The sequence below is a fragment of the Astatotilapia calliptera genome, chromosome 19 (assembly GCF_964374335.1).
Source record: "Astatotilapia calliptera chromosome 19, fAstCal68.1, whole genome shotgun sequence".
Lineage (NCBI taxonomy): Eukaryota > Metazoa > Chordata > Actinopteri > Cichliformes > Cichlidae > Astatotilapia > Astatotilapia calliptera.
Window position 1 is genome coordinate 28247540 of NC_137440.1, and position 27224 is coordinate 28274763.

A 27224-nucleotide genomic window follows, 5' to 3' on the forward strand; every position below is an offset into this window, starting at 1 on the left:
CCGCACTTTGATTATGATAGTGCCGCCAATTTGTTACACCCGGCTGCTTCTCCTCTCTCCACCTTAAAAAAAGAACCAGCAAGCGACTGTACACTCAAAGTGATGCTTTAAAGGTCTGTAGGAAATATTTCGGTAGGCGAAAAAGCTGACTCGTGGAACGCGGACAGTGCACTGAGTTTAGCTAATTTAACACATGACATGTATGTTATATTCTATTGTGCATTTAATACACATATTCTTACTTAACCCTTTATGCCACTTTTGATTATAGGCTAAAAACCCCGCATGTAGTATTATTGGTAGGGTGTTTTGCCACTTTGCAGCCCTTTGGTGATGTCCTCAGGCACTAATTTGTGCAATATCAGTGATGTTCTACATTAACTTATATGTTATGTTATGTTTTCCTGCAAGATTTAAAAGTGGCATGTATAAAATTACCATAAAGGCATCAGAGTCATATGTGGACTGAGTACAGCTAGCCTAACAGATACACAATACTGTTGGTGTGCCCTACAGTATTTTCTTTTCCTCAGATATTTTTATTAAAGTTTCTGCATCCATTTTTACAAAAGACCTACAGTATTTTTTGATTGAAATCACAGTTTGTATTACTTTTATCAAATGTAAAGGTTCATATCAACGTGAAAACTGAAGCCCCCCACACTCACTACAGTGTCCAACCTCCTTCTAAACGTCAGTAAGACAAAGGAGCTGATAGTGGACTTCAGCAATAAGCAGGAGAGGAACTACCAGACCCCTGTCATCAACGAGTGCCCAGTGGAGAGAGTGGACAGCTTCAAATACCTCGGAGTTCACATCACGCAGGACCTGTCATGGTCCTGTCACATCAACACCGTGGTGAAAAAGGCCCGTCAGCGTCTCTACCACCTCAGACGCTTGAGAGAGTTCCAACTGCCCTCCAAGGTGCTCAGGAACTTTTACTCCTGCACCATAGAGAGCATCCTGACGGGAAACATCTTAACCTGGTTCGGGAACAGCACCATGCAGGACAGACGAGCTCTACAGAGGGTTGTGCGGTCAGCTGAGCGCACCATCCGCTCCGAGCTCCCTGACCTGCACTCAATCTACAGCAGGCGGTGCTGGACCAAGGCCAGGAAGATCGTGAAGGACCTCAGCCATCCCAACAACAGACTGTTCTCTCTGTTGAGGTCAGGAAAGCGATTCCGCTCCCTGAAGACCAACACAGAGAGACTGAGGAGGAGCTTCTTCCCGCAGGCGATACGTCTCTCAATCACACCACCACACAGTACTGACCCACACATATGGTTCTTACACACACTGGACATTCTGGACATTGTTTTCACTTCATTACTTAAATCACGCTGCTGTTATTGTGTATATGCTGCTGTTATTGTGTATATATTTATTTATATTTCTTCATACATTCTTATATAGTTCTATATTGTGTATTTTGTTGTACAGTTATTTTATTTTCAACTTTAATTTATATATTTTATCTTATTCTCCCAGTTAAATTTACCCTTCATTCTAATTTGTGTTGTACAGTTATTTCATTTTTAACCTTAATTTATATTTTATTCCTTCCTAGTTAAATTTACCCTTTTTAATTTTTCATATTTATTTCCTATCTTATTCATAGCCTTTTCCTTTTTTGTTTTCTTTAGGTCACGAGCAGTTGTCCAAGCATTTCACTACATATCGTACTGTGTATGACTGTGTACGTGACAAATAAAATTTGAATTTGAATTTGAATTTATATATCACAGAAATCACCTTCCTACTGCGGTGCTATAATTTACAAGCAGCACTGAACGCGGCGTGTCCCCATTGGCTGGTGCGGGTTCATTGAATCCCCTCCTCTACCTTTGTCAGTTCCTTGCGCTCCCGTTGAAACGCCTGGTTGTTGTTTCCCGGGGCTTGGAGGAAGGAGAAGTTACCTCTGCTCTGCTGCAGGTTTTCGGGACACCGAGAGAGGACAGCGGGATCTGCCGAGGAAGCTTTTCTTTCCCCTGTGACCACCCGGCTGGCCGTTAAACTGAATGGAGTAGCGGGATAAAAAGGCAGGAGGGATTTAACCTTATCCATCACCTTGTAAAGCACGGCGCGGTGAGAGCGGCAACGTGCAGCACTGCTGCGCTGGATTGTGTAGGGAGCAAACAAGGGAATAACACAAACAGAGATGGTTTACTACCCGCAGGGACCTTCACACACACCACTGCTGCTACTGCTCCTCTGAACTTTTCAGTCCTAGAAGTGCGCAGACGAGAAGGGGGTTAAGAAAAAGGGGCTCGTTCTTATCAGCAAGAAGGGATTAATGATGCCGGACCAAATCACAGTTGCAGAGTTTGTGGCAGAGACCAATGAAGATTACAAATCGCCGACCGCCTCTAACTTCACCACCAGGATGTCCCAGTGTAGGAATACAGTGGCTTCCCTGGAGGAGGTGAGTGATGGTAGCCCCTTGTTTTGCAAACATAAATGAGTTCTATTCAGATTTTCCAGTATTGGCAGGTAGTGACGTAAACGGTTACCACTCACTTACACATCCCTTAACCTTTATATTCATGCTTTGGCAAACTCAGACATCATTAATTAGAGGTTTTTTTTTTACTGTTTTGCGTCTACAATGTGCTCTGGTTGTAATTCAGTTTAATTTTAATGTCCAATTAGAGATCAGTCCTCACAGGTTTGCACAGCATTTCCAACATATCTATCCGTAAACCCCCGATTCCCCAAAATGGAAGGAATCTAAAAATGTATAACAGAGGAGGGGTTCTCCTTTCTAAGAGGACTAGACATGCAATAGATGTCTCATGTACAGAGTAAATGAATGAGGTAAATTAGGGGCTGTGAGAGGATTAAAAAAAAGAGAGAAAGAAATCAGTCAAATATACACGACTTTTCACTGTTCCTGCACAGAGAGCACTTTGTGTTCTCCTTTAACTTGCAGGTCATCAGGAGGAAGGACACTTCCGCTTTGTTTCCTGACAGCCCTCTGCTGCCTCCCTCCCTCTCTTGTTGTAGTTTCCCTACTTTGTGTACTGTAATGGCAGAGCCTCGCCCTGCCTCCTGGTAAAAATAGAATTTCCCACATGAGTAGCTCCGTTTGTTATGTGTGTTAGTGTGTCGCTGCTTTGTTTGCCGTTGGGTGGCATGTGGAGGGAATGGGGGGTTTAATTCTGGTGTCATTAAGGTAAAAAGTTTTGGAACTGGTGCAGTCATTTTTCCATCCAACACCTTTTTATTTAAAAAAATAAATAAATAAAAATGACAAGATGAGGGAATCTGGTGGCTTAGATAATCCACATATGGGCTCAGTGTCAGCTTAAGCTTCCTGATCCTCCACACCTTGGTGAGGGTTGTGGCTTCATTTTTAACCTGTGTATATATGTGTGTGTGCGTGCATGGAGGACTGAGCCAGGCAGACGGTCACACACCTGCTCTAGCTGACAGGTGCTTCTCCTTGGCATCAGTCACCATTCTGCACATACTTTGCCTCAACCTTTTCATTTATTTATTATTTATTTATTTTGCTGCTGCTCATTTTTTTTAAAAATAGCCACTAATCTCCAGTTGGGAAGGATTTTCAGCACTGCTCGAATGTCTTTTCCCGTAGAAGTAAACATAAAAGTGTTTTTTTTTCTCTTCTTAAATAGCAGGTCAGCTGTAATTGGTGGCTTTGTGAGCTTGAATTGTTGGGTTGAGAGACTAATTCAGCAGCTTTGTTTTAGAGTGCTGCTGCCGCTGGAGAGGCGCACAGAGTGGCGTGTTGTTGTTTCACATTGACCTGCCCAAAGCTGAGGCTCAGGGAACACAGGGCCTTATTGTTGGGCCTAGCGGAGCTCGCTCACTTTGGTCTGTTTGACCAATTAAACGCTGCAGTGGAAGGGGAACACTTCCTCTCATTGTCTGCAGGCCTGCCTGGAATTTCAAGCGCATGTACGCAAACATAAACACATTTACATACACATGCGTGCACGAGCACCTGTTAGTGGTGCTCATCTTCCTGGTGGCTCATCTTGGAAAAAACTGACTAGCAGTCAAATGGACAGCGTACTTCACGCATTTAACCTCGAGTATAATAATACACCTGCATACTGTCTAGTCATGAATGCCGGATGAAGATTTTATACTGCTGTTTTCAGCATTATACCGATCGTCGAACCTTGTGCTGATTCTGGCCTTTCTGTTTGCTGTACAAGTGCTCATTTCTTTGCTTTTACCCTTCAGCTGACAGTCGAGGACAGAGCAGCAGTGTACTCTGTGATGCTACAGTGTGTTGGTATATGATTTCAGGTGACACTTGTGAGCTTTGTTTCCCTGTACAAGCTCCACTCGACAAGTAGAGCTTCTCCACTAAAAATGTGTTTTTATAAAATGACCACACTGCTATCATTTGCACAAAAAATGCATTTTATGGTGCAGTAGTGTATCGTGGTATCTCCTGTTCCACTGCTTTAGGAGCTTGCCCCCCATTATAACTTAGCAATGGGTTATTTATTAGTAGAAAGGAATGATTACTAGTCTTAAAACAGTCCTGTTTGCTGTTTGGGAAAATACAGGAGGTTTATCTGCTTTATCCTGTACTGTTTTGGAGATGCAAACTGCTTATAAACCTGGACGCCTCACCTCTTTGGAAGGTTGCATCCAATAATCCGTTTTCCTAATGAAGCGTGTTGTAAAGTACCTGATGGGCTTACAGTCTCAACTTCTTTAAAGACTCTGATCTTTGTTTCTGGCTGTTTATAGAAAAGCTTTAAACATGTTAACCAAAGCGGAGACTGCACCGCTCTGAGAGTTTATGTCAACGGGTGCACATTGTTGTGTAATTATTTCTTTCCAAACTTAATTGCATCTGACAGAATCTTAATTAGGCTAGTAGCTTTAAAGTGCTGGCTATTAGGAGGCCATTCAGAGAGCTTGTGCGCATGTGGGTGCTCGTTTGTAAAAACCACAACAATAAAAAGCTGTTTATCCAGTAAGAGGATATTGGGCTTTGTGTCATGGCCCCCCTCTGTGCTCATGTAAAACACTTGTGCTGACTTTGCTCTGGGCACACTTTTCAGCAGTCGAGATGTAGGATCTGTTTTTCTTTATTCGTAATAGTCTGTAATCGTTTTTTCTCATTCCTTATTTAAAAATATGACACTGAGGCAATCGTTATTATGTCAGCTGTCAGGTTTTTTTTGTTTTTGTTTTTTGTATAACACAGACTGTGCATATCAGGAAAAACCATGAGCTCAAGTGGAAAGCAGGACTTGCCCTGAGGGATGATCTGATCCCTGTCTATTGATCACGCTGAAGAGTCATGCACTCGAGGAGAAACTCATGAGTATGTTTCGCTGAAGTCAGAAATTGGCACACATTGTAGTCGTCTCAGGTCTGTTTTTGCACCTTTTTTTCCCCCCCTCTTTCAGTTACTAAAGGCTGCCTGGCAGACAGACACCTAAAACAGCTGCAATCAATAGAGTTGCCTCCAGGAACGAATCTCACGTGCTTTCACTTCTATCTTTGGCAGCAGTACCTGGTAGTTTCGTGTACTGTCACTATGTTGCGCTTGAAACTCACAGAGGAGGTTAAAGAATTACTAGTACATTCATTCTGTGGTAAAGTGGGTCACTTACTGGGTTCGCGATGTGTAACATCAACAGTCCTCTCAAACCGTTTGCTAACGGTATGAAAGAGATGTTAGTCATACTTTAGACTGCTGAGCAGCAGCGTCTGGGGCTGTAAAACAGCCGTCACTACTTGATATTCAAGACAAGCTTTTGTGTTCTCAGCCCTTTGATCAACCCTTTGCAGGCAGACACACAATATCCGTTATGACATTACAGCTGCTTTCTCATTTAAAGTTGTTTGACAGGTAGAGTGCTCGCCTCCCGGGTGTAGCTTCGTATGTAAAAGTATCCCTAACTTGTTCCTCGACCTTAGTATATTTGTCTTTCTGTTGTTGTATAGTTATATGATATGTGTGTTGCTTTTGTGTGTGTGTGTTTTCTTTTCTTTTTTCTTTTAAGGATCATGTAAACCATTGTCCACCACAATACACACACACACAACAAAGGAAGACAATTACTTCATGTAAAGTAGCATAAAGTATTTATGAAAGGCCACTTATCATGCAAGTGTTTCAACATTTGACAAAAAGACACCTTACAGCTTGCTCTAAGTGCATGGTTTAGGTAAGGCCTCAGTTAAACAAGACTAGAGATGAGTCAGCAACCTCTAGCTGCTAGGGAAAATGTGTATTTCCAGGGAAAAATGTTTATCTCCTGGCTGTTTGTGACTGGTAGCTGGCACTCACTGTGAAATTGACTGCTAAAGCCCTGCTCACACAGACCAAGAGAGTGTTAAGTGATCTCACTGTTGACCACAGAGTGCTTGGGAGAACTTTATATTCTTTAACCTGTTGAGGTTTCTGGCAGTCGCTGGAGTGAAATTGGCTGCAAAGTTCAGTAGATGGTACTGCACCAAAAACCTTCCCGTGATTGCTTTAGTTGTAAGTTGGGTGCGGTGGTTGACAATAGTTTTCATGGAAGGTGCCAACTTGTCTGCAAACACTCGCTGTTTACTGTACATTGTGTTTACTTTGGTTTACAGTGAAACTGCGATGCAAGCCAGAAGTGGAGACCGTTCACTTTCAAAGTAACAGTTGCTTACTGCTTCAACCAGCACTTTCCAAAAGGTGCAACTTTTACTTTGAAAGTCAACATTTCTAATTTTGGTTTGCATCACAAGCGTTTGTTTCAAGTCACCATCTTTCATGCAGTCTACAGGCAACCATGGTGATGAACTAGAGACCAGTTGCAAGGAGGTTGTTGTAGGTCTTTAGCTTACAATGTGAAGCTGTTGTTCTGATTTGGTGCTGTGTAATTAAAGTTAAATTGACTTGCTACAGCAGCCAGTTTCACCTGGTGACAGCCGGCAATGTCTAGAAACCACTTGCCATCTGGTTGAGGAATACATGTTTTTCTGTAGCACCAGCAGTTTCAAGGGCATTGTCAACTGGGCTCGATGCGATTGTAAGTGACGTGTCAGGATACCGCGTGCAGGATGCAGCACCAAAGACATCTATTTGCCCATGCGTGCATACAGATTTTATACAAGGCAGGTTAAACAACAGGTTAAAGATCTGCTGATGTCCGATCAGGCGGTTTAAAATTTGCATTTTTACATGCACTTCCATTTGTTCAAGAGCCTCGGGGCTGCAGTGCTTTTGTGAAAACGGCTCAGGTTACTGAGCCAGAAAACTTAATGAACCATGACAAGGAGCAACTAGAGGTCCAATCTGAAGCTTTAAGTGACTTCAAGTTCATTGAAATGCTAAAAAAAATCAGTTTCTTGATGTAATGGCAATAGTAAATGACTGATGCAGAATACTGCATGGCTTATGCCCTCTAATACACCCACTCAGTGGGCCTCTCCTTCCAACCTCTATCTCATTGTTAAGTTTATTCATTTTTTGCAGATGAATAACGGTTATTTATAGCCAAGTCAGCTTTTCATGGATTGTTCCTGGCGTTAAGGGCAGTTGGGGGTAACTCGGTCTTGAAGGCTAGCATCATTATTCATCCATCTGGCTATTAATTCACCCAACAGAGGTCCATGACTCTGGCATGCCAGCTATGCATTGTAAAGCCTGCTGGATTATTTGCACTTGATTTTGTAGTGAGATTATTTTGTGAGTATCTCTGGGAATGGAAATGGCATTCACAGCATGCACGGGTGCTGGCTCTGCAGCCCATACCAGTCTGCAGTCTGGTTCTCACAGACTGTTACTAACTTTTCTAATGCTGGTGTGCAACATGGGGATGTGGCTTATGAAAAAAAAACAGTGTGTTTAAAAAAACAGCAGCTGATTACTGCCTGCCCTGAGTCTTTAGCCTCTCATCTCTTTATAGCACCTCTAAGCCTAATCTGAAGCCACCAGTTGTTATGGGTACATGCTCTAACTTGACGCTATCCTCTGTTAGCACATGGTGATATCTCTTAATTTCTAGTCTGTTCTGCATAACCGGTTGGAGCAGGACAAAACATTTATTCTTCTCCTACTATTTGCGTTGACATGTTTTACCTAAAGTGCAACAATTTGTGGTGGATGTGTCAACATCTAAAGACAAATGTGGTCTCCTAACTCATTTTACACATGTCATTCTGCTGGCTTGTGTTGATTTTCCAGCAGCTCCCGGGCCTAAAGAGAGCGTGGCCTTCTCCTGTCCTGATTGCTGCCCCATCCCAGGCGTGGTTGGTGTTAACGGCTGTGACCTGGTCAGGGACAGCAGCTGCACCCCCATTGGAACAGGTGGCCTGGAGGAAAGTTTTAACAGCCTTCAGACAAGGATTATCAGTGCAGGGACAATCCACATCTAATAGCTTTAGAGCCACACAGTTGGATCTATAAGCTCTTACACATACGGCCTAAATGCGCCGTCTGGTCCAAGTGAGCAACCCAAACCCCCAGCCACCTTGGCCAGTCTTCTGTATCCCACCAAAGAAGCTTAATGATGCTCTCAGTAATTGAAATGGGATTTCTGTCTCCTCCCTTCATTCTAACTCTTTATCCGTTGTCCCTCGACTTTGCCTTAACTGTAGTTAAGGCACCAGAATAGGCCAAGTATGTTGAAGCAAAGCTAAATCTTGGGATGAGCTCTTGAATTTTTAGCTTTTAGTTTATTTTCTATAGTAATCTTGCTTGAGGTACTGGTGATGGAATACTTAAAGTTGATATCTGGGGAAAGACATGTTGCATGTGATTAAACACTCTCACTTTATGACTATATCTGCGGTAAAAGTCTCTTTTCATTATCTGTGTGGGACTGCTAACTCAATGATTCCCAAGGGTTTCAAATGGGAGGTGGCTGTCCGGCGTCTGGGGCCTGGTAATGCAGTGTTTGTGTTATCATCCTCCTCAGATGGACTCTGGCCAGGACTCTCTATGATGTACCTCATTAAGATCTGTTAGCGGCAAGCGTCCCAGTCACTTCAAAGCATTGATGCCTTTTATCCTCCGTGGCTTTGACTGTTACGATGTGATATGATTTTATTCAGTTTTGTGTGCTGTCTAGACTTGTGGGTGAACGCATCAGGACTTGGTAGCGAATTCATTTTCCTTTATTGCAGCCTGTTAGTCATTGTTAGACCTAATAAGTCTGTTTCATTAGGAGACAGGGTGAAAATAGTCAGAAACTGAGTCCGGCATGGTGAAAAGGACTGAGGTTAAAGGACAAACGTGCTTCTCTCTGTCCTAAACAGAGGTTAGGGGGTTAGACACCAGGGGCACTTGGGGATGCCTGGAAATTAAAGCCCATCTCATCCATCAGAGTGTCCTGGCCCAGATTGTCAGAGACGGCTGCTTTTGATGGCTTTTGTTCCCTCACAGGCTCTACCTCTTCCATTAATGAACTCCGCTATTGATTTGTAGTCCCGTCCACTCCATGTTGCTTAGGCCCACGGTGCCGTGGGAGGGGTGAATCCTCACAGTTGTGCTGTCCTGTTGTCACTTTCACTCAGAGATCTGACCCAGACCTCTCCTTTGTTTGTTCTAGCGTTGCCTCCTCAGAGGCTCTCAAGGCAATCTTAGTTCGATTGCTTCTGACTCGCTTGGGGCCTAAGATCAGTTGTACGGTGTTGGAATTACACATCGGTAGTCTGGAAGGTGTGAAACCGCCAGTCGAACCTGCACCACCACCCTTCAGTTGTAGTACTGCTCTGCAACATCCAACATCTGTCCTCCTGGTGTGCAGTTTTCATAATATCAGTGATAAATTAAATGTTCAGCATAAGTCACAAAGCAAATGCTCTAAAATAGATTTGTAGAACTCATTTGTGGGAGTCTGCTACAGCACTGGAAACAGTGATACTTCCTGTAATTTTTGAAGCATGTTTTATCTGCAGAGATTGCCCGAGTCTGACACTTTTCAGATTGTCTGAGTTTCGTAGAGCGGAGTGAGTTCATGTCAATCGGAGCTCTTTTCAAGTTCTGAGTTCCCGGCGGAGTTCAGAGAGGGTTGTGTGAAATACAGGTCATCCTCGTCTCTACGTCTGAAGTGCGCTCTCAAGCCAACAACGGCACACAAACACAATCGTGGTCTCTGTAGTTTTTTACAGCAGAGTTTTCCAGGAGAAAACAGGTCATTTTCCCCTCTGTCTCTCAGGCATCATGTTGTAACTGTTGGTCTCTGGCACAGGAGTCTCTGACACCGTGAAGCTGGCACAAACCTCCGTGTGAAAAGAAGCCAAACAGAAACTTTAACGTGAAGTCAGAGGAGGGTTTTTTCCCCACTGCTTCCTCAAAGTGCAGCACATTTGGTCCTTATGTCCCCCCCACCCTCTCCTGCAAACTTTTATCAGCCTCCTGCTACTTTTATAAACTTCATTAAATACTCCCCCTCAAAGTTAGGCAGACCGTTTTAGCAGGTTTTAAATACATGGCGCCATCGGGGTCTTAAGCCTGCTGCTCATTTAACCCTCATTTTTAAGATCTTTTATGTTATATTTGAAGTCATGCACAGAGCGTGGCGGATACAGTGATGCAGACCTGAATCTGTTAGTGATGGGCTGGGGCTGCTCAGATGCTATAGATGCATTTCACTTTGATGCAGTGCAGCTGTCTGGGGAAACCAAAAGGAAACCATACTTGCATTGGGGTCTCTCACCTTGTAAAATGTAAAACACCCTGAAATACGCCTCGGGACTTAACATGAAAGTTTGTTTTCTCTGCCACTTAAAGCGCTGCAGTTGATGTTGTCATCCCAGTGTGATTTCTGGCAGCTGGTAGTCAAGGCTGTGGTCCAGCAGCGGTCTTTGTAGTGCTCACCGAGGAGCTGTAAAGCAGCGAGTGCGCGGTACTAAAGTACTTGTGGGTGGATGAGATGTTTTCAGAAACTTGCAGTTGGGGAGAAAACTTAAACAGAAACGAAACCGAAACTTCCCAAGTGAGTTCAAGCTGGAATTATTAGGCTCCCTGGAAAAAGATGTTGACTCATAATAAATGTAGTCACTGTTTAGCTTTGTGCTGGAGTCTTCATCAGTTCTGTCGCCAGAGATGCAAAAATGCACGCATTTCTGTGTTAATGAGCTCATGTCAGCGTGGAGTTTTCCATGCTGACCTCGGGCAGACTAACTTCTCACATCTCTGCAGTCGAGGGAACAGAAAGCCTGCAACTATGGCCCGTTAGCAGTCCACTCCACGAAACCCACCTCTGTCCAAATATTGACTTTTCTCACTCAGCACAGAGAAAAGTTGTGAATGAAACACTTGAAAGTGGCTTTAAAGGAGCTCTTTTAAAGAGGGAATTCATCTGCAGCTCGAGATTATAGATAAAATCTGTCTCGGGTGGAAAATCAGAAGCAGAGACATAAGAAAACGGCATGGCTTGAGCACAGCTTCCTCAGAGACATGCCTCTTGGTTTTAATGTCTGCATGTTTGGGGACATATTATACTCATTATACATTTCAAAGTAGCCCTTATATTTACTTTGAGCCTCGATGCAACTAAATTCATCCACTGTTGGGTTGAGCCTTTTTTCTTAGCTCCTGTTCCTCGCAAACAAAAGGTTTGAACAGGAAGAGAGACGGGCTTCTGCGCTCAGTGTCGCACCTTTGTCACAAATGAGATGATCATATTAAGCCACATTAAACATGTTGCTTCACATCATACAACATCATACAGAGCCAAGAGTTTAAAAAGCTCTCCAAGGGGATTACTTGTGGCTATTGTGACCTCAATGTTTGTTTAATATAACAATAACCACTGTGAAGGGAGACTTATGACAAGATATAAGGAAAAGCATAGTAGGTCTACTTCAGTGTTCTGAGTTTTGAGCTGAGACACAGATCTTCCTTCACCGACACAGAGCGAGTTTCCCTTCCTGTGTTTACACTGTGAAACATATGGAAGTGCAGACAGCAGCCCGAAGGCTGGTCAGTACTTTGCACTGTGCAGCTGCTTCAACAGCACACCTGCAGAAAACCTGACTTGTCCCTTTTTTGTAATGTTTCAGAGAAGACTGCATACAAATGTAATGTTTTATTTATGTTTCTCTTGGGCCCAAGTATACTTTTTTTTTTTTTTTTTTTCCCCCCCCAGGTGACTCAAAAAAAGGGAAAGTTTTTGATGCAGTCTCACACAGTGTATAGATGGGCATTAACCTCGTACACCTAATGATAGATGTTCATAAGACACTTATGTAGCGCTAGTGGTCGACCTGCTAACCGCGGTGAGTCAGTTGCTGTTTGGCCTGTGAAATCTTTTACACAGCTCATCTGCTGTTTCAGATATGAAGTTAGATCTGTCTCATTAAGAGATCCTGTTCCAGTTTTTGCTGTGTGGGCTGACCACCTCGCAGTGGGGAAATAAATATCAATGTGATGTTGAGTGCAGTCAAATGATCTTCACATCAAAACTTAGGCTTTTTCTGTCCTATTAACTCACTCTTTTAGTTGTAGTTGTTTTTTCCGTGGAGCTACTGTACCAACACATGCAGCAAATCCTAGGCTGCTGCTTTCTTACTCCCTGGTTTCCACTATATGAAGCAGACGCTTCCTTGGGTCTCCCGTCGCAGGCGGTGGGGAGCTTAAAGGGTAAGGCAAGGTTATAAGACGACTTATAAAGACGCACAGACAGAGCGCAGATGTGCGTGTGTGTGTGAGCTTCAGAGAAGTGTGTGAAGATTTCTCGGATTGCCTTTCTTTAAAATTTAACGTGTTTGTTGTCTGCTGATGGGGCCTCTGAGGAAAGAGGGACGGCATCTTGCAAAGCAGACATGCTGTCATCAGCAGATAGTTAGCTGGCAGGAACAATGGGGCTGGGTCTCTGTCTTGTCTGTCAGTCACTCCTGCATGCAATCATCCAGGAATGTGTTTCTTCTTCAGACAGAGGAGAAAGAGGTGGAAACTGCTACGATAAAACAGCCCTGTTAGCTGGACCCACTTTTGCTGGCGTTGTCTATCACTCCCCGCTGTCTCACATGGTCTTCGTGTTCTCTCTACCTCACTGTGTTTTGGGTTTTGTTTCTCTTCTCAAGATATAAAGGTTCTTTTGTCAGTTACAATTATTTTGTCCTTATATAATGTCACTTTTTTCAGTCTGAAACCAGATTTGAAGTAAGTTTTAGTTTAGAGCAGGTCACCTACTAATTGGAAGGTTGTTGATCTGCATGCCAAATATCCTTGTGCAAGATAGCGATCCCAATTTGCTTTCCGATGCATCCATTGGAGAATGAATGTTATCAATGTTGGATAGAAAGCACTTGCATTGGAAAAGCATAGAAAAAAGTGCTTGTATGAATGAATGTTAATGAGTGAAGTTGTATTAAAAAAAAATTCTTTGAGTGCTCCGTTTGAGCAGAAATGATATCTGTCCGCTGTTTTTTTTTTTTTTTTGTTTTGTTTTTTTTCTCCTCTTAAAAAACCCTTTAAATTCTTTTAATTTTTTTAAAAATGTAAACTTTAGTGGAGTGGAGTTGAGCATCGTCAGCATTATTCAGCTTTACGGTGTCTTCTTTCCTTCTGTCTCTGATATTATCTATCAGCTGTGGGCTCACGGCGATCAGTAACATGACATATAATACTCAGCAATTCAGGAAATGTACAAACTCAAGTGAATGGATCACTCTGACAGTCACCCCCGTGACCCTGCATTAGTCTGCGCAGATCGGCTGCAGCAGATGCTGCTTTGTTATAATCACCACGATGATGATGCTGATGTCATGCCTTTAAGATGATTATCAGTAGAATTCAGTTTGGGTCTCTGATCCTTCACAAGATGGGAGAAAAGTGCGCTTCTAGTTAGTTTACTGTGAACTGCTAACAGGGAGGAGAAAACGGCTGACATCGCAGAAATGTCACATAAATTTGGCTGGTGAAGCAGCTCCAGGCCGGGTGACGAGGCCTATTGTGTGTGTGGATTCAGCTCGGAGCCTGGGCTGATGAAATATTACAACACCGCGGAGTTCCCCTCGCACTGTGAATACATTTCTGGGTTACATTTCTGCTTCAAACAAGTTTTTACAAAATGTCGCGCTATGCTCAAATGTGGGCAGTGCATCGGAGTGCAAATGTGTGAAAGTGATTGAGTCATGTGAGAATGAGTCAGAGGAGTGTGTTTGGTGGGTTTATTACCCTGCTGGCCTGTCAGACCACTCTGTGCTGATTGATGGTGTGCTTTGTTCTTGAGCGGGGGACACCTTGTGTGTTTGGGAGGCGAGATGCCTGTTCCAATGTGCGTGTAAGCCTTGGACTCGTCACTTAGTGTTGTTATGAGAGAGGTCAACCAGAGGTTTAGAGGTAACGGTCTGTGAGAGCAAAGTATTGACAGCTGAGCAGCCAGAACATAAAAATTGGCTGTTTAATATTGTGCCACTGAAAATAGCTCTGACCCATCGGATCGCACTCCGGCACCAGGTCATTGACCCAGTGTGTGGGGAGGGAATCGTGCACTCTTGGAGCTTATCCTGGGCTAGTTTTGCAATTAGGTAGGGCACATTTTCTTCCAGCTGGAGGCATCTGTCATGGGGGAGTCCCATTAACCTGTTTGGGGAGAAGTTTTAGGAGGGGTGATACATGTCAAAGTAATATCCACAAGAATGAGAAGACTCTAGCCAATTGCAGCACACGAGGCAGCATGTGAGTAGTGAAATGTATTCTGGGATAGTGCCGCATCCACCAGCGCACCCAGTTTGCATATGCATTGCAAACCTACTGCAACACAAACCTGCTTTATGTGAACAAAGCTGGACTCTTTTATTCATCACAACTGTTATAACCTGCACAGGGAAATGAGGTCACATTGAAATCAATGTTGCCTGAATGTCAGTGTTTCCCTGTGTACTTTGCAGTAGTTGACAAATAACTTCTAACATAGAGGCTGTTTGCTGATACTGATGCAGAACACATAGCTGCCATCTGACTGCTCTGATACAGCATATGCACCAAAATCTTTAGTCACAAAACTAACAGATTGCGGTAAATCTGATCCATTTGGCTCGTCGTTCTCCATGAAAACATGCACTTTATTGCCAGAGAGTCCCGCTGAGTCAGAGTAAGAGTGCTCCATGACTACCGACCTCGTCTTGTGTCGTGTATTTTTTTAATTTAACATATCATTCTTATCTCTTGTTATAGAACTCGCTGTTCAACTTAACTGGAGTGAGCTTGCACCTGACTGTTATCTCAGTGCATGCAGCACACATTTTGCACTTGTGTTTTAAAATTATGAATTAAACATACACAGATGATTTATTTTTTTATTTTTTATGCACAAAACTCGTCTGTAAAATTCTGCCACATGCGTTAGCTTCCGCAGCTCACCTCTGTTTGACCTCTCGTCCTCCAAACCAAAACACACTCAACCTCAGATGATCAATAAACAGATGAAAGGTTCAAGCATGCTTTTCTGAAATTGCTGGCTAGCTTAAATGAATTCAGCTATACGTGAGGCAGTTTTCATGACACCCTGAGAGTTACAGGGTAACTGTGAAATTGCACATCATATCGCCTCAAGCGCCAACCCCTCACTATGTTTGATATGTTTTGAGCCTGAAAATCATTAACTCCACCTTATGTTGAAGAGGGGATCAATGAGATCCTCCTGGAAGCCTTCTACACTCTCGCAGAAGCTCAGATACCAGCAGAAATGCTTTGAGTGCTTTTATGGCTTTCGTTCTTAGCACTTGGAGTAGACTTGATGTACAAAGGCAAGCCCCAGGTGAGATTAGCTCTACTAAAAAAATGCGCTCTGGGTTAAAAGTCTTTGTGTAGTTGAATTGGTTTGGCGGCGTATGCAGAGATGATACTCTTTGTAGGAAAGCTGTACTTTTCCTCAGTCCTTTTTCCGATTGAAGCTCAGTCAGAGCTACAGCTGCAGAGTCTGTCTGAGCCAGACAGAGCTAATGGGATAATGGCATATGTTACAGATGAGTCATTTAACGGTAGCTGAAGGAACTAAAACCACAGAACTGTAAGTCCCACTTATATGCAAAAGCTTCTTTTAATTTGCACAGTTCCTCTGGTTAAATACATCATATTTTATTTTTAGCACGTTACTGTTACCAGACGCTGCTGTCTGGAAGCTTAGTTGTATAAACACATATGTTCAGGGGGGGAAAGCAGTTATATTTAGAAATTTGAAATATTAGCACTTTGCACATGCCTGTGTTTTCACAGCATGAAAAATGCCTGAACTGTATATGGGAGAGATTTGGTCTTCTGTGAAACGCCAAGTAGAGGTTGACAGTGCGGATAATGTGCTGCTGTTTCAGGGGTCAAGGCTAGGTGAGCGTGACCGCGGGGTATTTTTCAGCTGAAATGAGCAGACTAAATGCATTTGTCAAAGGCAGGAGTGTGTCATGTATCTTATTAGTTTAGCATTTGTGTTAACAGTTCTGCACATATAAAAAAAAAAAACTATTAAGAAGTTAATAAAGAGAGTAATGAAACAGGAAAATGCCCACCAGTGTCTGCTAATAAGGGAAGGTTAAATCATTCATCACTAAAAGTGAGTGAAGTTGATTGAGAGCTCTCCTGCTGGGGTAGTTTCTTTTTGCTTCATGATGGATGTGGGAAATAATCTTCCTGCTATGTTTCCATCCTCAGTCTGCTAATCTGCTGATCTGCTAACTAATTTTCTCATCTGCAAATTAGTGATTTGCATCAAACACGTCAGTGCCAAAGTGCCTTAAGCTAGCATGCTTTTCCAGTGATTCCAGTAGACTGCTTTTGTTTCAAAAGAGATTTCCTATTGTAAAAGACTCCTCGGCTCGACTCATATGGCCGACCTTGTGAATGGTAAGTTGTATCCCTCTGGTTTTCCGTCAAACCCACTCTTAGTTACAGGCCTAGAGACCAGTGGGGAGTCCACTGGCAGTCACCAGTTCCTCCACCCAGTTTGTCAGTGGTTGCTAACAGCTTCTGTGAAGCCGTTTGCTAAAGCTGCTGTCATGTATTTTGAAAGTAAAAGTTTAGCCTTTTTTGCCTTCACTGCTGCTCGGCAAGTGGTTGGATAGTGTTTGCAGACTAGTTGGCAAGCAGCTGTGATATGCCAGAAAGCACAAGGAGGTTTTTGGTGCTCTTTGCGTCCAATTTAACATAGTGACAGCCTGCGTGACATAAGATGACAATGACTAAAATCATCACCTGGCAGCTCCATAATAGTTGTTAGTTTCATGGTTTCTCTATCCATTTTTTTTTTTTTATTTACAGTTTTTTGAAGTTACATCGATTTTACATTGAAGTAAGTGTAAATGTCATAGCTCATTAAACTCATTAAAATGCTGTTAAACTATAAAAGTTTCATCATTCTGTTCAAGACTGATCCCCCACACCCCATTAGTCGTTTTTTCCCTCTTCCATGAGTGTAACTGTATCCCCTAACAGACTGACAGGGTCCCCCCTCTTTACCCTTATAGGTGGCCTCTGTGAGCCCGTACTGACAGAAGAGTGAAAGAGGACATTGTGAATGTTCTTGTCTTTTCTCTGAGCTCTGTGTTTTATTCTGTCTGTCCCTCAACCAGTGCCACTTAATTTATCTGTCACTTTCCCTTCAAAGTCTCTCATCGCTTCCTCTTTTTCTGTTAGTGTGGGTGAGATGTGACCTCAGGGAAAACGACGTGCTGAGCAGTTATTCAGCATCTCGGAGCCTGGATATTAAAACGATTTATGGATTTAATAAGTTTTGTCATCGCATCTTGTGCAATTGCAGAGTAGAAAAAGTGCGTGTGTGTGTGTGAAGTATGTGTGAGTACATTGCTGAATGGGAGTCATTGTCTATTTTTGTTTTCAGGGAGTTGAGGGGATCTGATGGGTGTCAGTAAGACGGGGAGCGGGGCAGAGAAAAGTGGCGCCGGCTTTGCCCTGGTCAAGCGGACATACTTAATAAAGTCTCTAAAAACTTAATTTCCTAAAAACCCCCTCACCCCAAAAGATTCCTGTCATCACTGACACAGTGGCGCATTGTGTGAGCTTTTCTCTGTGAGACTGGCCTGAATGCATTGGAGGGAAGGTGTGTGCGTGCATGTGTGTGTGACTTTGGTTAATCATAGACTTGTGTATATATTCATTGCGGGGAAAATGCCCTTGTTGCAATGGACCTCAGTTACTCACTGCTCTTGCCCTACGAGCCGTTACAGTGATGAACACACACACACACATTGACACACACACACACACACACTGACTAATGAGGGAGCCCAGGTCTATTCTTGGCTTTACCTTGAATAATGCATTGCTAGGAGCCACATCGGTGGGTTAGAAACGCACAAACTGTAGCGACCACACACAGGCGTGGATTGAGGTTGTGGACTAAACCGAAACCACTCAACGCCTCATTACAATTCAGAGCAGAAGCACAATCTGGGATTAGGAGGTAACTATCTAACAGTACACATTTAATAAAGGTGGTACATTGTGTTACTGCAAAGCATGGCTGCTTGCAAAACCTCAAAATCTCCACACAAATATGAGCGATTCAGATATGTCCATCTACTTCACAGGAAAAGGCACCGTACAGACTGGTGTTTCTGTATTCTGTGCACACTGTTGCACTACATCCTACTGAGTTTACCTTTGGAAGAAGAGTAAAGACCTCATGCAGACTAAACATACGCCATCTTTTTCACGCCATAAATTTGCACGAAGTTGAACGTTGACTTCTTAATGTGCTCTTCTCTGTGTGTCTGTCCAGGCTCTGGATGTGGATCGCAGCGTGCTGTACAAGATGAAGAAGTCTGTGAAAGCTATCTACACGTCTGGGCTAGGTGAGTCTTGACTACGCTCCATCACCACAGCAGATCGCCGGCCTCTTCTGCATTACTGAAAGAACAATGCTGCATGATTCAAATATTATGAACCATTTTAACATGCCAGCACTGAAGGAAAGAGTTAATTTGCAGTAAGACTAGATGCTTATGTCTTACCTTTTGAGTCTCCTTTAGGAGGAGACTCCTTGTTGGAGTGCAGTGAGCAGAATATTTCTACCTCTTTATTTAGTAAAAAAATATTTAAGAGGTTGGTTTGCTGGAAATGCTTTTTTTCAGTTCCTTTGGTCTTTATTTTCTGTTTGATTTTAAAAGAAAGTATATCCTCTGTCTTTGAGGGGGAGAGAGAGGTTTGTCTTTTAAGCCCTGTGTATGTGTGTGTGTCATTACCATGCTCATTATGCCTGGCTGTGCCAGTGTTGGGTGTTTTTTAGTGTCTTTTGTTTGGCCTGCCTGACAGAACCCTGCTGAGAGGCAGAAATGGAGAGAGACCTCTGAACAATGTGCTGAGCACGTCTTTTTCAGAACAGTGTGAGCTCTGTTCAGGCAGGAGGGACAGCTGTCTGATCCAGACCCCCGGAAGGAACAGCTGGGGAGGGGCACAGCCTGTGTTTGTATGTGGCCGCTGAGGCATGGACACACACGTTCTCACGTCACTCTTAAACATGCATTTACATTTATAACGTCCAGCACTTTTCAGTCCCATGTAATCTTTCATGCAGGTGTAAGCGTATAAGCTGCAAAATGTTGCCGTAGGCTCTTCATTTGAATCTTTTTACTGGGACGTTGTTGCATTTCAGACGGTTTTTATAAATGTTTGGAGTAGAAACATTGCTTTGTCTGTAGGAATACCACAGGGGATGCTCTTATTTATGCTCGCATGAATGGAGGTCACCTTTTGTTATCAGCAATTATCAAGGAGAAGCAGCCCAGACACCAGTGTGTTTTGAGTATAACCCAGAGGATTTCAGTTTCATGTCTGTGTGATCCTCATGTGCCGAGTACATGGCACTTTTAAATGGAAACACAATAATGACAGTTGTTTAGTATATTTTCCAAATACAGGCTACTAAATTAAAAGCCATATCTTATACTTAAAGTTTTATTGATCCATATTTCTATAATAACGGTACATCCACTGAGTGTTGTGACAAGGGCAGTTTAAATTACTATCTGCCAGTTCACTTCAGGCTTTTTGTCGCTTACATCTTGCTAACTCGCACTTGTTTTTATTATTAGGCGGCTGCAGACCTCCTCTGTTGTGGCTCAGTGTGCTCCCTGCCCAGCAGCTAAGTGTATACAGACATTTAGCTGCTATGTGGGGAATATAGTGGAGTATGTTGCAGGTGAAGCCAGATAATTACCTTTTGGATTTGGTGGTGATCAAAACAAGAAAACCAGAAAAGTGACTATTATGTTTCTCAGGTGACCAACCCAACAGTGTGTATTTCCTCACTCAGCACACCTGTGTCCCAAATGAGCGTTGCCAGGTTGTTGTGTTATCCCGAAGTCTGACAGACCTCGGTATCATTAAATCTAATGTTTGTCACTTCAGGGCGGCAGGCTAATGCTAAGGATTTAGAATATGAGCGATCTGCTTCCTTTGCTGCTGCAGCCGTCTACAGAAAGCTCGGCTTGCTTGCTAGTGGCTGCATATTTCGTAGTTGGACGGCAAGGCAGCCTTGTTTCTTTGACAGCATGCCAAACTAACCCGCACATCAGTGTAATGTAAATGGGTTACATAGCGCCGTAAATAAACAATCCCTCGACTGTAGTTTAGGAGCAGTGTTCATGTGGGCGGCTTTGCAAACCCTTCTACCTGCAGAAACAAGCTACATACACTCAAAAATGATCCTATTGGCTCTTTAAAACCAGCTGAGATTAATTAGATTGTAAGTGGTTAATGACACCATGCAACTTGTATCTAAAGCCAAGCTCTAACATAAATATAGAGGAAAAAGGATCACTTGAGTTTTCTTAATGTTCTCCAGACAAGGTGTTGTGGGTAAAGTGTGAGTAATGTGACACATAACAGGGAGCCTCAGCACCTGCTATGGCTGACTGACTCTTCCAAAATTCTGCAAAGATATTTTAGGCTGAGAAATAATGTTTTGTAACGATGAGGAGAAAGAGGAGCTGGGTAAGCAGAGGGAATGTTGAATGTTTAGAGACTGTATTGAGGTCAAATCAACGATTTTTTTAAAGAATTACCATCTCAGGGAAAATCTGAGAGGCTGAGCGTGCATGGTGAGTTTGTAATGTGGATAAAGAAAAAGATGGGAAAGGGAGCGAGAAAGGTGGAGTGGTTTTAAATGAGCAGGAGAACCCTGTGTTGCTGCAGAGACCTGTCAAGGTGTCAGCATGTGGGTTTTGATGAATAAACCAGCAGCAGCATCTCAGACCTCAGAAGGAGCAGGAGCTGATCGTGCAGAGCTGCTCGGACAGGCTTGTCAGAGCTGCTGAACAGAGGATAACTGGAGGGGGATGATGTACCTGTAGCTGGGAAGGACATTTAGTTGCTGAATATAATGCAGAACTCAGACCACGCTGCATCAGAGAAACACTGAAGTTGATCATGTGTCTGCAGGTAGCAGAGAAAACGAGATTCTCCATAAACTTTTAGCACGATTACCTTTAATGTCTGAGATAAATGGGCCGAGGAGAAACTAAAATGAATGCAGAGAGGACTCAAAAAAGAGCTCATGCTACTTGTGTAAAGCGGTTTCTTAGATTTTAGTAAATACAATTTAGAAAATATAACGTTGTCTTTGCAAGACTGAAGGTTTCAGGTGGAGTTTGCAGCTGGTTAAGCTGCTGGGTACATAATTGATATTTAATTATTTATGTTTATATATAAATACGTATATCAATGTTAAAATAAATTATTTGCATGTGCATTGGCTTGCATAGAAATGTAGCTTTAGACAAAGTTAAGTTGGCCGAGCTAACCCCGCCAGTTTCTGTTTTCATTCTAAGCTAACTGGATTTGTACTATAGCACATGTTCTCACTCACTGTCATCTCACTTACTGTCCTCGTTCCAGGAATTTGCAAAAAAAAATATTTTAGCAAAACATCAAACTTGAACTTTAAGGAAAGTTTTCTTTCTCCTTTGATTGTCTCTCATGCCTCTGCGATTCCTTGTCTCTGTCCCGTGGGATTAATAGTCACGCTTCCTTTTCTGTGTGCTTGTGGTCATTTTGCTCAGCGTTGTTTTCATTGAGTCCTTAGAGAGATCTGGAATTGATCGGAGGTCACCGGCGCATTGTGTCGCCGAGTGTCAGCTGACCCGGACTTACGAAGCTGTGTGGGAGAGACGGAGAGAGGAAGTTGCTATCTGGTGATTAAATCCCGCATGTGTGGGAGAGAAATGGAAGAGGCTGCAAAAACAAGCCTTTGGGATGTAAGATAATCCTCAGCAGACGCCTGGAAAGCTGTACATGTGTGTGTTTGTAAGTTTAGGAGGAAAGATACAGCGGTGAATGCCACAGGCGTGAGCAGGCTTCTGTCTTGCAGTGAATGCAACTTTATCATTTCCTGAGGTTGAGCAACAGGAATCCTTTTCTCTCCCTTTGACGCACAATATGCTGCCATTTACTTTCAAGCCGACTTCTTAAGCCATTTCTCATGCTGATTTTAAATAGACAATAACATCCACTCTCAAAGTTTCCCTCAAAGGAAGATGAAAGTACTGACTTCAGTTATACAAAGGAGAGGGGACCATCTATCCTTTTATTTTCCTTATCTTCATACATTACTGAGACAATATACGCTCAACAGCCAGTTTATTCAAACTGCGTATTAATGATCTATTGCAAATAACACGAAAAAGCTTGTTTCAGAGATACCAGGAGAAGCTAAATAAAGATGACTTATTATGAACTGTGACTCATGCAAAGCTACACTAGTAGAAACTAAGATTAAAAATATGGACTAGAAAAAAGCACAACATTCCCCACATTGAGTTTTTTGCAGAAGGGTAAGGGTTTATGTTAAAGTGGGCTGAATTGTGGTTATTTGCATACCTGTGCAATAGCCTGAGGAATCACTAAGAACTCGCAGTCAGCCTGACAGCTCTTCACTAATTGTAGCTCATTTAGTGTTGTTATATTCTGAGTTTGTCTTCTCTGAGAAATTTCCCTGTAACCTCTCGTCAGAGCCTGAGTTGGCGTCTTTTAGATCTGCAACAATAAAAATCAGGTAAAATCAGCTTATGTAATGCAACAATCAATGAATCTTTTAAGCTCTAATCATATAAAATCCCAATTCCCCATTTTCTGTTGTTGCATATCTTTAAGTGAGGTTCGGAACACCAGTGTTATTTCATGGAAATGTTTACTCAGTGTCTACACATCTGTAGGTAAACAAGGAATTAGCAGGTTGTGTTTGCAGTGTAAACTACAGGAAAATGTCTCTCCTGTCCTTTGTTGGGTTTTTTCCTGCCACGTAAACTCACACGCCCTCTGCTCTGTACTACGGGGCTGCATGCACGACATGTTTGGGTCATGTTACAACAAATACACATGTAGTCACTAAGCTGCCCTGGAGGGGTTTGTGCTATTTGTCAGCTTTGAGTAGGGCTCTCATGTGCCACTTCAAAAACAACAACAGGACCCCGCCCTGTTGGCTCGAAACCTGGCTGAGCTAAACAGCTGGAGCGGATTTGGAAAGCGGGCTGTGGATGTGTGGCAGTGGTCGGTTTCTGACACATGACTGTGATTGAAGTTTACTACATCTTTGTGTGGTACATCTCACTGCAGGTCTTTGTTATGTAAAAGAGGATTTGGTGCTTTTGGTTTTTTATTTATTTAGTTTTTTGGATGAAGAATTGATCACTTTATCGAAACATGAGATCGTTTTTTTCCCCCTTTATTTATTTTTGTAGGTCTTTTATTTCTGCACAGACCACAGACAGAGGGGGGAAAGTCTCATTATAACACATACTCGCCAGGCTTCTCATTTTGCCACTTCCCTTGTGAGTCTCGCGGCAGCTTTCTTATCATCGACCTCTGTTATTGCGTCAGATGATATTTTGTGGCTTAAATTAGATTCGTCTCGTGAGCATGCCTGCAGGTAGTGACTCAGGCTTTCAGCTCTTCCCTTTTAATAACCTGATGGATACGTCAGCGGCCAAGACGTGAGCTTATCTAGTTACCTGGAACATCTGTGCAGTTGCTCGGTGTGTGTGTGTGTGTGTGTGTGTGTGTGTGTGTGTGTGTGTGTTACCTCTTAAATGCTGAGTCATAATGTGGTTGCAGGTGTCTTTTGGCATGCATCCTCACAATTTCAGACCCCCCCACCACCACCGCATCCCCTTATTTTTTTTTTTTTCTTTCAGTTGTTCCTACTTCCACCTCTGTTGCGTTTCTCTGCAAGTTGTCGTCATAGCAACAGTCCCCTGGCGCTCCATCCCTGGCTCCACGGCTATCCCAGTGGCATTGGTTGTTATCAGCAGCCTAGTGTGGCGTGAAGTGCATTAAGTGGAATCTCCTAGGCCTAACCTTGTGGTACATTAAACCGATTTTAGACGCACTCTGAGATTTTGGGGCAGCAGGCGGCATTAGATGAGGGAGGCCTTTTGTGTGTGTCTTGCGGATTACATTGAAAACCGGATGGCAAGCTTGACACGATGGTATTGTCACAATACCCAGGAAAACACTCAATAACATTTTTCGATACCACAAGGAAGTTTCACCCCAGATTTAACAAAATAATTTCAGATTATCATCAGAGGTTTCATTCATTTTACAGATTATGAACATTTCTTTACAAAACCTAGTAATAAACCAAGGGTACAACAACACAATACCTAAAGTCACAACAACTTAAGTTAGAAGAGCATAAAAGTTGAACTTTGGATAAATTGTTGTGGTTAACATTTCTGATAACTGGTTAATTATTCAGTGGTATTGAAATGGGAATTTTCCTGACCTTGTTTAATTTAATATCAGTGTTTATTCTCTATTAATATTTGAGTATTGATACATTTTTTTTTCTTTTTGACAACCTTAGTGAGGATTTGAGTAAATTAAAGAAAACTTGAGATTGGGCCGTCTCCGGACCAGTTCAATCAGTGGTGATCAGTGCTGCCACAGGGTCGCTGGGATATCGGCTTAGTGGGAACTGTTGCACATAGTGACCGAGCCCGGCAACCATCAGATGCTAACATTACGTGTAGTAGTCCAGCTTGCTCTCTCTTGCAGCCTTTCACCACACGGGCACTAGGATATTTCCTGGTGGCAATCTCGTGCTTTTGGACGACTGTGAACAGTGAACCGGAGTTGGTGGTTTACTGATTACTAACTGTCAGGATTTGCATACATACATCCCAGGTCTGCACAAGCAACTCACTGGCAACAAAATCTAGATAAGATTGGCAAAATATTATATAAAGACCTTGCCTAGATGATAGCTAAAGTATATGTAACACATTTAAAAGGGACCAGTTGTCCTTTTTTCCTTATTTCTGTCATTTATTGTTACAATAAGCATTCATCAGTCAATTTTAGTGTCAAAATTGGGAAGAACGATAAAAGAAACTGCTGATCTACTGCAGTTTTCCCACCCAACATTGTTCAGTCTTTAGCATGAAGACAATGAAGACAAAATCAAGTCCATCGATGCCATCGAGTGAAAAGGACGGTATTGTAGGAAGAGGAAAGATGGCAGGCGGGGAGAAGATAAAAGAGTTCATTGCTACAGATGAAAGCAAATGCTGAAAAATAACCCTCAGATAGGGACCAGTTCTCAAAAACGTGAGTGAAAGCACAAACACGCTTGGCCTTATAATATTATTATTGCATATCATTTGAACATTTGCTCTCTCTGTGTATCATTCTGTTTAGGCTAATTATCTCATCATTTGTATTTGTACGACCTATAAAATATGAGTATGCCCAGTGGGTGTAGACACACTGTAGCCTACCAAGAAAACACACTTCTCTGGATAGAGTCTGACCAATTTATCAGGCAGCAGATATTAGCCATTTGTCCATCTATTGGTATCGCCAGTTATATCAGTCATTAAAGGGAAAATTTAAAAAACTGAAGTAGAGACTGGAGAAACACCCTTCAACCATGTTATGAGTGTGGATGTTGACTAGTTTGTCCACCAGAGGGCACTGTTTGTAATACCACAAACACGTAAACATATTATTATTGCACATAACAAATATTAACTCCTGTATTGTTGGTCTCTATAATTCACCATAGCCTCATTGGTCTGTCCCATCCTTTTTTTTTTTTTTCTTCTTTCCAAAAATGATTGCAACTATAACTTGACTGAAACATTTTATCAACATGTAGGGTTAATTTGTAGAATTTATGGTTTGTGCCGGGGGTGAGTATCTCTTTTGGTCCGTCCCTGCTGACCACCTTCACTATAGATGTGTGAGGAAAACCGTGTAATGGAAGGAAACTGGATTGTTTTACACTGGAAGACTATCACCATGCATTATTAATACTTATTGATTGACTTTTAACTTGTTAGGATCAGAGAGAAAAAGACTTTGGTTAATCTGTGTGTATATATGTGTGTTTTTCAGCACATGTAGAAAATGAGGAGCAGTACACTCAGGCCCTGGAGAAGTTTGGAGAAAACTGTGTGTACAGAGACGATCCTGATCTGGGCTCGGCTTTTCTCAAGTTCTCCGTCTTCACCAAGGAGCTCACAGCGCTTTTCAAAAACCTTGTGAGTTCACACTGTGTGTGTATGTGGCTGTATGTGTGGGTGGGTAAAGTCCTCTGGGACAAAGACAAATTTTCATGCTGTCCTTAACTGTGTTTATTCCACCGTGTGTGTGTGTTCTCTAACACACACTGATCACACACCAAGTCCAGCTTGAACTTAAAGCCCTGAGGACATAGCCCTAGTTTTTCCATCAAGACATCCGAAGAGCCAGTGCAACACCAAATATCTCCTGGATCTAATACTGCCTGATCTGTTAAGCCCAGGTCTTGTGTGAAAGCCAACGCTTTATTAAAAAAATTTGACTCCATCTTGTGAGGTCTGTCGCTCCCCTCGCACACTTTATCAGCTCATACCGAGAACAGGAGCTTTAGATTTTGTGTTGGTGTGATCTCAGCGTCTTATATTAAAGAAATATGAGCTTCTGCCTGACCTGGATGTGAAGATGTAATCTCCAATAGCTTAAGAAAGCACTGGGTTCCTAGATTGCGTGTAGGGGCTGGCCTTTATAGCAGCTTGGAAACAGCCGAGTTAAAGGCAGAATTTGTGTCTTTAACAAGTTTGAAATGTGATTAAATATGAAAATGATACCAAGGGTGGTGGAATTTTTATACCCAAGACACTGAGCTATGTGTAATTAACCCTTTTGCACCTTCACTCGATGTTTTCTCACAAGCTTAAAGATTCCTGAATCCGTTTCAGACTAAAATCTTAATAGCATTTCGTTCAATTCACTTTTGTTTAGATGCCACCGATTCACAATAACAGTCACTTTGTATAGTAAGATCTGACAGTGTTAGAGA

The 27224-nt window shown here is 42.6% G+C and overlaps 1 protein-coding gene across 4 annotated transcripts in view; it reads left to right on the forward strand.

Moving 5' to 3' along the window:
* Nucleotides 1-1849: 1849 nt before the first annotated feature.
* The window catches only part of asap2a (ArfGAP with SH3 domain, ankyrin repeat and PH domain 2a), a 56478-nt gene continuing 31103 nt past the window's right edge, over nt 1850-27224 (forward strand). For all 4 annotated transcript variants that reach the window (XR_013903882.1, XR_013903883.1, XM_026153077.2 and 1 more), the window contains exons 1-3: nt 1850-2425; nt 18663-18735; nt 26279-26424. Coding sequence is in view for 2 of the 4 variants with exons in the window: in XM_026153077.2 (XP_026008862.1) it covers nt 2297-2425; nt 18663-18735; nt 26279-26424 (348 nt within the window). In the remaining 2 variants the exon portion in view is untranslated. The remainder of the gene's footprint in view (nt 2426-18662; nt 18736-26278; nt 26425-27224) is intronic.